The sequence below is a fragment of the Peromyscus californicus genome, unplaced genomic scaffold (assembly GCF_007827085.1).
Source record: "Peromyscus californicus insignis strain IS unplaced genomic scaffold, ASM782708v3 Scaffold_13__1_contigs__length_99412109, whole genome shotgun sequence".
NCBI classification, from domain to species: Eukaryota; Metazoa; Chordata; class Mammalia; order Rodentia; family Cricetidae; genus Peromyscus; species Peromyscus californicus.
Window position 1 is genome coordinate 48,922,122 of NW_026294424.1, and position 9,801 is coordinate 48,931,922.

The window sequence follows — 9,801 nt, forward strand, 5'->3', positions numbered from 1 at the left end:
AGAACACAGAACTAAAAAGATCAGCAGTTGCCAAGGATTGGGAGTGAGGAATGAACAGGTAGGACACAGGATTTGGGAGGCAGTCATACTGCCCTGGATGATATTTTAAGTGTCGCTGTGTGTTTCAGTGAATTTATCCAAACCCATAAAGTGTGCAATAGTAAGAGTGAGCTTTATAAAGTATGGCCTTTGGTGATAACATGGTGTGACAGTGTGTACATTCATTAGTTACACGTGGATTATTAGGAAATAAAATGGACTAGAGTGAGGATTTGCACTACACCACATAATAAAATTCTCAAAATGTTTCTTCTTTGACATTTTTCTGCATCATTCTCACCCCTGACCTTAAGCTACCCTAGTGTGGAGGTGGAACTCTGTGTGGGCAGGTGTCTTACCCCTGAGCTGGTCCCTTCAGAATCCTAGCGCCAGCATTCAGGCACTTCACTGACTGATAGCCCCAGGCTGTCTGCACAGATTCACTTCCTGTTGCAGCACTACCCACACTTGTTAGTGCTTTCTCCTTCTGAGTTGGAGAATAAACTAGCGTAGTGGAGGACTGTGTTGTGTAAGATTGCCCTGTGCAGTGTATGTAGTTGCTTAATGTCTTGCCAAGCCTCCTATCCACAGTCTGCCAGGACCAGTGGGGAGGAGGGAGAAGAGGGGAGCAAAAGAGACCAGAGCACTCCTAGGGATCCTGCTAGCAGGTTGTATTATTTGTGGGTTCCAGAGTGCATATTATTTCCTACTGCAGTTTGTTTTTGTTGCCCTTTTACTTAGAAGTATCTCTTTCTTTCATCAGACAATGAGAGAGACAGCTGAATACATGTAAAAATTGGGCACATTGTTTATTAGGCATACTAGAGTAATGCTATAGGCATAGTATGGATAGTATTGGTAGAGTCAGAACAGACGTAGTCCTTGACCTCATGGAGTTTCATCATAGTTCCCTTCACTACTGTAGCGGCCTTGTGAAGGCTATGTTAAACATTTTAAAGTTCTGCTTGGTTATTTTTGCGTAGTATGCTGAGTATTTTGTTCAATAAGTAAACAGTAATATCTGACAGTGATTGGGCGTCATAATAAGCCTCAGATGAACATGAAGTAGTTGAGTAGAAGTGCAATATTACTAAATTTGTACTGCCTACTTAGATTTAACCTTAGCCATAAAGGAATGAGGATTTATCCATTGATACAGCTTGGATTTCTAATCCCCTGAGTAATTTCTTAAAAGATTTCTCCAAACATTTATTTTTAAAAGCCATTTAATAAACTGAGCAATAGTGGCGCATGTTTTAATCCCAGCACTTAGGAGGCAAAGGCAGGTGGATCTCTGAGTTCAAGGCCAGCCTAGTCTACAGTTCCTGGACAGCTAGGGCTACACAGAGAAATTCTGACTTGAAAAACAAAAACACCACCCCCCCTACAACAACAGCGAAACAAAACAAAAAAACCTAAGAGAAGCCAATCAATAATCCAGTAAACAAATATTTTTTGCTGAATTAATCTAGAAATGATTGAGAAAGAATTAACAAGAGGCATAGAGATGGTAATAGAGTTAAGAATTCATGACTGTTGGAATTTGTAGGTCTTTTAAAAAATAATAATATTGTGTATGTGGGAATATATAGTGTGTGTTGGGAAGGGCACATATGCCATGGTGTTGTGCATTGTTGAGGCCAGAGGATAACTTTGTGGAATTGGTTCTCTTCCACTTCTGGGGATCAAAGTCAGGTTGGGGATAGACTTCTGGGTGCCAGAGGATTGACTTCAGGGTACCAGCCTTGCACAGTGAGTATGCTTACTCACTGAACTATCTCTTACCCCCTTTCCTATGCTCTGTACTCCATACACAGGGACCATTAGCATGCGTCTGATGTCACATAATCTCTGCCTGTCACTGAACATTTTCTTTCAGGCATGCTTTTCTCTCTCTTCAAGGTCATCAGGTATCAGGCTTTTTGAACTTTCTAAATTTACTTGTAGAGAAATTGGCTGATTCTCTTTCGTAGTCTGGATTAGACTCTGACCACGTTCCCATAACATACTATTTTAGTGCATTTTGCACTGCTGCTGTACCAGAATGCCACAGAACTGGCAATGTGTAAACAACAGAAATTCATTTCTTACAGTTTTGGAGGCCAGAAAGCTCATGATCGGGGAGCTGGCACTTAGGTACAAGCATCCTGGACAAGAGTGTCTGAGGTAGGAGGAAATAGAAGGAGGGCAAGTGAGGGCCAAAGGTCAAAGTCACCCTCATGCTCCTTGTTAGCATTAATCTTTTCTGAAGGTGGGCTCTCATAGCCCAACACCCCTGGTTAGGCCTCTTCCCCAGAACTGTTACATTGGGGATTATTTCCAGTGCAAGGCTTTTGAGGGGCATACTCAAATCATGATACCATGCAGCTAATGTTCGTATAGTTCCTAACATACATAATGTAGGATTCTGCATGTCTTCTCACTAGATTCTGAACTTTAAAAGTATATGATACTCATTTTAATTTCTAGTGACTTCATTGTCTTTAATCCCTAACGCCTGTCTTCGCCTTGCATGACACAGAAGTTTGTGATCTAAAGTACCCAGTGTCAGAATTAATCAGATCTAAATATACCCAGCAAAATCCTAGTTAGTATGAACTTGTAAGAAATGGAAGAACACAGTCCTGTTTGTGTGCTTAGCTGTGTGGACAGACTGATACATAAAGCCACAGACAGAGTACAGCATCACAGGAGGGGTTAGGTAGAATGATCTGAAAATCTGAATGAAACATTTCAAATTCTTTAACAGTTTGTACCTGCTCTTTGCCTTTTTTTTCCTAACTGCTTGCCATTTCTAGAATGTCTGTAACCTTCCCTTACTCATCTTAATCTGTCTTTCCTTGAAGAATATAGTAGAATGTTTGTCTCTTGTTCACTGTGGCATTTCCAGTGCCTACCAATAGATGATACTTGTTTAGTAGATGGACTGGAGTTTGGGGAAGGAAGTGTATATTACATAGTACTTGTGAAAGATTTTTGTTGAAAAGATAGACTTTGAAGTAGACCTTGACAGTATTTTATTAAATGAGTTAACTTTTTAGGACATACATTGAAGTAAATAGTTACCTATCTTAATTTTAATTAATTAAGTGATTGATTTTGAGACAGGATCTTGCTCTATAGCACTGGTTGTCCTGGCATTACTATGTAACCTAGTCTTGTGGTAATCCTCCTGCCTGTGCCTCTGGAGTACTGGGATTATTGGCATGTATGGCCATGCCTGGCCCAATTTTCATCTCTTTATGCATTTTTCCAGGTTATGTGTTATCTTCATTTTATCCTGAGACTTTCTAAAGGCTGCACAGTTCTCACTGTTAATGCCTCTTAGGTAATTGAAGTATAAAATGCGTGCGGTCAGAGTGTAGGTCTATATTTATCCGTTCTATATTACTTGTAACAAACTGTCACCCTAAATAGCAAAATAGATGCATAAAAAGTCATCTGTTGGAGCTAATTGTGCATCATGTAGATCTTGATTCTACTTGGTGTTTCGGAGTGTGAAAGCTCGCCATTTACTTACTTATTTATTTATTCTCCCCCCTCCCCCAGCTGAGGACCAAACCCAGGGCCTTGCACTTGCTAGGCAAGCGCTCTCCCACTGAGCTAAATTCTCAACCCTGAAACTTGCCTTTTTTACTTTGAGTCTGTCCACTAACTACACATGAATTTGAACTCAAAGCCCTATCAGTGTTCTGGTTGTTTCATAAATAGGAACCATAACTGATCATAATACCCGCCCCCCCAATTCTTAGGTTTTAGCAAATCTTAGTGTTTTGAATATTTGATGTTTTGGTTGCAAGCCCTTCCTTTAATGTCTGAACTGTCTCCAGCCCTGGGTGTTTTTGACAAGGTCTCACTATGTAGTTCTGGCTGGTCTGGAGCTTATTATATCGAACAGGCTGGCCTCCAAAGTCACAGAAATCCACCTGCCTCTGCTTCCCGAGTGCGGGGATTAAAGACATGTGCTGCCACAGCTGGTTTAAGCATGTACTCTTTATTTTTTTCCCCCTAATCTTTTTTTTTTTTTTTAAATGTGTATGGGTGTTTGGCCTTCATGTTTCTCTGCCCATCACTTGTGTGTTTCCTGCATAGGTCAGATGAAGGCATCAGATGCTCTGGAACTGGTGTTACAGATGCTTGTGAGATGCCATGTAGGTGCTGGGAATCGAACCCAGGTTCTCTGGAAGAGCAACAAGTGCTCTTAACCACTGAGCTACATATGACCTGTAATTGCATTTCCCACCTTCTATAGTTTCCTTTTCTCTTCCATTTTCTTTTAGCACTAAAGAAATTAAAATAAGACTAAATTAAAACTATTAAAAATGTTAAATTACCTGGATATTTTTCAGATTATAAACTGGAACATGTAAATATTTGGGTGTGAATTATCTTTTAGAAAATAAAATAAAATGTGATTCTCAGGCACTTTACTGTAATTATTTTTTTTATAAATACCATATTAGATATTCTTTTATTACTATAGTAGACTTTAGAAAGTATCTGGCCTCTTTGCTTTATTTTAGAGATGAGTGAGATAACTGAGACCATTGACGTGGTTTGTACACAGTTAACTGTTGACAGTTCACAACAGGACCAAATTTTACCTATTGGTGAGATAACCACACTGTGGCAGTCTGTTTATTAAATTATGTTAAAACTTAAAGTCACTGCATCTAGGAATGCATCTGGTTCTGTGATTTTAAATGGTACTATTTTAATGATTTAATAAAATAGTAAGCAATAAGTTTACCAATTTTATACTCTACCAATTATCCATATAAGATGAGAGTTAAAAAGCTCAGTGCCATCTCATTTTGGCATACAGGCTTTTGCTAGTCATAGCATCAGAAGGGACCTTTCATGCACCTAGCCATAAGTCTTTGAAGACCCTCATATGACATATGCCCTCTTAAGTAGTGCTTCATTTTTTGGGTTATATTATTCTCTTTTCTTCAGTCCTGGGGATGAAACACAATGGCTCATGCATGCCAGGCTGACAACTTTAATGTGATGTTCAGTCTTCCATTGGGAGGGGTGTATCCAACAAGAAGATGTTAAGGAAAGCATGAGAAATAAGATTTGAAGAAAGTTTCCTTAAAAAATCTTGTTGACCTTAAAATGTATAATGAAATGTAAAATGAAAAGCCAGATAGACAGACTCTTGGATTATCATAAATAGAAAGCTGTTTTACAGTTCCCTTCCGTACTTATTTTGAATATTCCCCAAACCTTTCATTTTAATTAAACTGGGTTGTACAACAGGAGCACCATCTATTCTGTGTTAATTTTTTTCTTCTTAATATGAGGAAATCTCTTTTTCTTTAGAGATATTGGATCCAAAGAGATCTTGAAAGATGAGGAACTGTTAGATAAATTGAGATGTTGCTGCCTATTGTTAATTTTACTCAATTATGTTTATTATATCTTTAATGTTAGCATATATTCTGGTAAGACAAACTTGGTCTTCGATGTCTGGTTTTTTTTCCCCCTTCATGATTACATCTGTCTATAGCAAGTTAGTGATTCTCTTCTGTTCTGTTTTAGATCCCTGTATATCACTGAGTCCACCATGCTTCACTGAAGAAGACAGATTTAGTCTGGAAGCGCTTCAGACAATCCATAAACAAATGGATGACGACAAGGACGGAGGGATAGAGGTGGACGAGAGTGACGAAGTAGGTGGAGCGCCTTTTCCTGCCTTCTCTCTCAATCTCCAGTTTTCCCTCGATTCTTACTGGACTCAGCTCGGTTTTCAGTATTTTTTCAGTGCCTTTAGCTTTTCTCTTTTTTAAGCTGCAATTTTGCTTATTGTATATGCATGGCTTTTCTGACTTTGTTTGCTTGCGTTTTTCACCAACCCCCTTCCTCCTTTCCCTTTCCTTTCCAATGTAATTGTGACTTCACAGATTGGTAGTTGTGGATTTTTTTGATTTTCTGATGAGGTTGTGAAATATTACTCAGGCTAGCCTCAAACTGCTAGGTTCAGAATCCTTAGTCTTAGTAGGGTCTCTAGACATGCACATCGTCTGTCCTGTTCTCCACTCGCCCACTCCCCCAGCCTCCATGCTTCCCAGTTACATAAATATCTCATAGTCATAGACTTCTCAAACACATGTCCTTTTCTGACTGTGTCACTACCCAGTGCTGCTATACAGACCACTCTGAAATGTTTTGTTAGTGGCAGTTTATTCCAAATTCTGTGGTTAACTGGGCAGTGGTTTTGTTGCTGTAAGTATGGGTGGTCACCTATGGCAGTTGGCATATATTTGAGGTGCTGTGATATTGTCTTACTCTTCATATTTTCTCTTTCTGTATGTCTATCATCCAGGAGTCTAGGTGAAAGTTTATTACTGCCTGGAAGCTGTCTTCTAAGTGGTAGCATTCCAGGAAGTTCCTGTGTGTGAATGTTTATCATGCCTCTCATTGCCAGCACTTGCTAGTATCAGATTGGTAAAGGCAAGTCATGTGACTTAGGGAAATCTATGTGATTTCTCTATGTCCTACCTTGTGAAGTCTTAAGTGATAGGGTCTATTTATGGTGGGCAACCATGGGTAAAGTTAGCATCCTGTGTTGTTTTAGGGGCCTGTGTGGCCTCCCTGACAAACTACTTGTAAGGAAGTTATCTCATACCCAGCATTGAGAGTTTTAATAATAACTGTTGCCTTCTGGGAGTGTCATTGTTAACTCATTTAGGGTACCAGAGTTCATAAAAGCCTATGTTTAAAAAATAGAGCTTAGGATTTTATCAGTGTACAGTTTATAGAAAATAATATTTTTCTGTTTTTCCTTTTTAATGCTGTTGCTTAAATACAAATGCAGTATGCTTTCTACTTTATTGTTGCCTAAAAATATGTAGAAGTTCACTGTGCAGTGTGGTAGCCACTAGCCACATTTAGTGTTTGAATTTTGAAAAATTGGGGTATGTTATTAACTATAAAATATATGAAAAAATGTGAATATTTGAGGAAAATAAATTTTTTAAATGCTCAGTTCATAAAATGCTTGCTATGCATGAAGGACCTACATTTAGGTGCTCAGAATATAAAAAAGCTGAGCATGTGGGGCATGCTTGTAATCTCAGTGCTGGGGGTAGAGACAGCATGATTTGGGGGCTTGCTGTCCAGCCTGTCTAGCTGAATTGGTGAATTCCAGATTCAGTGAGATAGCCTGTCTCAAAAAATAAGATGAAGACTGATTGAACAAGGTATCTGACACTGACCTCCGGCCTTCATCTGTACATGATACACACAAATGTACATATATCCACAAAATATTAATAACATGTATAAGATGATAATGTCTTGGACATATTAGTGACATTAAATGCAGTTATGTAATTAACTTGTTTTCATTTAATGTGACTTTTAGAAAATTTAAATTAAGTGTATAGATCCGTTTTGTTCTGGTTGTACTAGTCTAGAGGGCCTTAAAGGATGAGTGGTTAATTCTGCAGTTCTTGTGCTAGTTTGGTGTCATTTTATTATTGTGTTTTTAAAAATTAAAGTATCTGATTAAAAAAGTAAATAATTCTGTAATAGGTGTCAATTAGCCATAATTAGGGGATTTCATGAGTTTAATGAGAAAGCATAGTAAAACAAAATTAAAATATATGGATTTCTTGCAATTTAGGAGTTGTAATATCACTTTTAAAAAAATTCAGAAGTATTTAGCATTTTAAAATGCTGACTTAAAACTATTTTTCTCTTCAGTGCTTTCTTGTTTTGTATTTTGGTCATATGAGAAAGCATTTATCTGTATAGTGTGTTTCTTAGTTGGAGTTCTTGTTGTTGTAAAGAGATACCATGACCATAGCAACTCTTATAAAGGAAAACATTTAATAGAGTGGTTATAGTTTCAGAAGTTTAGTCCATCATCATCATGCTGGGACATGGCAGCTGGAGAAGGAGCTGAGAGTCCTACATCTTGTTCTGCAGGCAACAGGAAGTGAACTGAGTCCCACACTGGGTGTAGCTTGAGTATATGAGACCTTAAAGCCCTCCCTCACAGTGACAGACTTCGTCCTACAAGGCCACACCTCCTAATAGTGCCATTCTCTAAAGGCTAAACATTCAAACACATGAGTTTGTGGGGGCCATGCCTATTCAAATCATCACAGTGTATATTCATTCATTTAATTTTGAGCTAATATTTGAGGACCTACTGCATGCCAGATGTCCAAATAGATGCTTGGAATAATAGATTGGGAACAAAACAGATGAAATCTGTGTCTTCGAGCTGACATTCTGGTAGGGTTTGTGGGAAGGCACATTTAAGAAACTCAATGCTTAAGTGGGGAAGGGGGTGAGGAAAGGAAGAGGCTGCATATAACTTTATGTAGAGTGTTGGAGATGGTCTCATGTATGCGGCAGCCCAAGTGTATCTACTGAATTTATTATGCAGGTAAGTCATAGAATACATTTCTGGTAAATTTCCAGGCTCTGGTAAAACTGAGTTTGGAAGATTTGGAATGTTTCAAATTAGAAAAAAAGTGAATAAAGCCTTTTCGATAAAAGTCATTGTTTTCCAGACCAAGATAATAAAGAATAGCTGTCAGTGTGTCTTGACTCTGACCTCTTTAGGTTGAGTTGTTTATGGTGAAGTAAGTATGTTTTGTCAGTTGACATTTTGGTAGGTATTTGATCAAGTAGTTTAAATAGGAGAGGTGAATGGTTGTTTTCTGAACAAGGCAGTCATATGACATTGAGAATTCAAGTTGTTTTTACAGTTCAGTGTGTACGAACCTTTTCTATTTTTAAACATTTTAATTTCTTTAGGTTTTTTTTTTATCATTCATTCGTTCATTCTTCTCTCTCACTCTATTCTGTAGTTATGTGAAATAGGTGGTTCCAAGGTTGATGGTGACAGACCTCACTGTATAGCCTCAGCTGTTTATCTGTTGGGAGTCATTTGAGAAGGGAGAGTCACTTATGAGATTAGAAATTAAGATCAGAAAAAAGGAGAAGATGCATTTTCAAGAAAGGTCAGTGAATTTTTGAATTGTTAGTTATCCAGAGAACTAAATGTTAATGAGACTTATACTAAAGTTTTATGTCAAAATTTTTAACGCATATTATCTCTTACCATGTTAACAGGTGACACGAAAACACAGTGTTTACAATAATGTAACTATCTTTTGGTTTCTGTGGGTCAGATGTGGCAGTGCTAGCAAGGAGGGTGTAAAGTTCCTTTTACATCGCTGTCACCACCTGACAGACTCCGATTAAGAGAAGCAAGGTTTATTCTGGCTCATGATTTCTGAGTATCAGGGTGCGGGGCTGGGGTGGGGGGTGGGGAAGGCATGATGGAGTGCACAGTGGTGGCAATGTGTGATGAAGGCGCTTTATGTCATGGTAGACCACAAAGCAGAGAGTGACTGCAATCAGGCCCCAGGTATGACCTTCAGCAGATATCCCTTAGGAACTTACTCTGCAGGATAGCTCTCCCACCTCCTAATGGTTACTTCCCAGCAGTACCAGCCCATGAACGAGTGCTTGAACCTGTGCAAGACATTTCAGATTCAAGCCTAACAGCGTGTCTTCCGCCTCTCGTTCTCTTTAACATTGCTAGTGTTACACAATCTGAAGGTTGATGTAGGTGTCAGGGTGATAAGGGCATGTGAGGGGTGCATCCACCTGGTGTTAGGCAGAGACAACAATTCTCTGCCATTTGGTTCTCTTCATAGGGCACCTTACAAAATAACATTGGCTTTCCCCAGAGCAAGTGTAGCGAGAGCTCTGAACAGAAGAGGTGGGTCCCCAAGA

The 9,801-nt window shown here is 38.8% G+C and overlaps 1 protein-coding gene across 3 annotated transcripts in view; it reads left to right on the forward strand.

The window, feature by feature from the left end:
* Stim2 (stromal interaction molecule 2) overlaps positions 1–9,801 on the forward strand; it is a 135,040-nt gene that overhangs the window by 49,397 nt on the left and 75,842 nt on the right. For all 3 annotated transcript variants that reach the window (XM_052734948.1, XM_052734949.1, XM_052734950.1), the window contains exon 2: positions 5,584–5,714. In XM_052734948.1, coding sequence (XP_052590908.1) covers positions 5,584–5,714 — 131 coding nt within the window. The remainder of the gene's footprint in view (positions 1–5,583; positions 5,715–9,801) is intronic.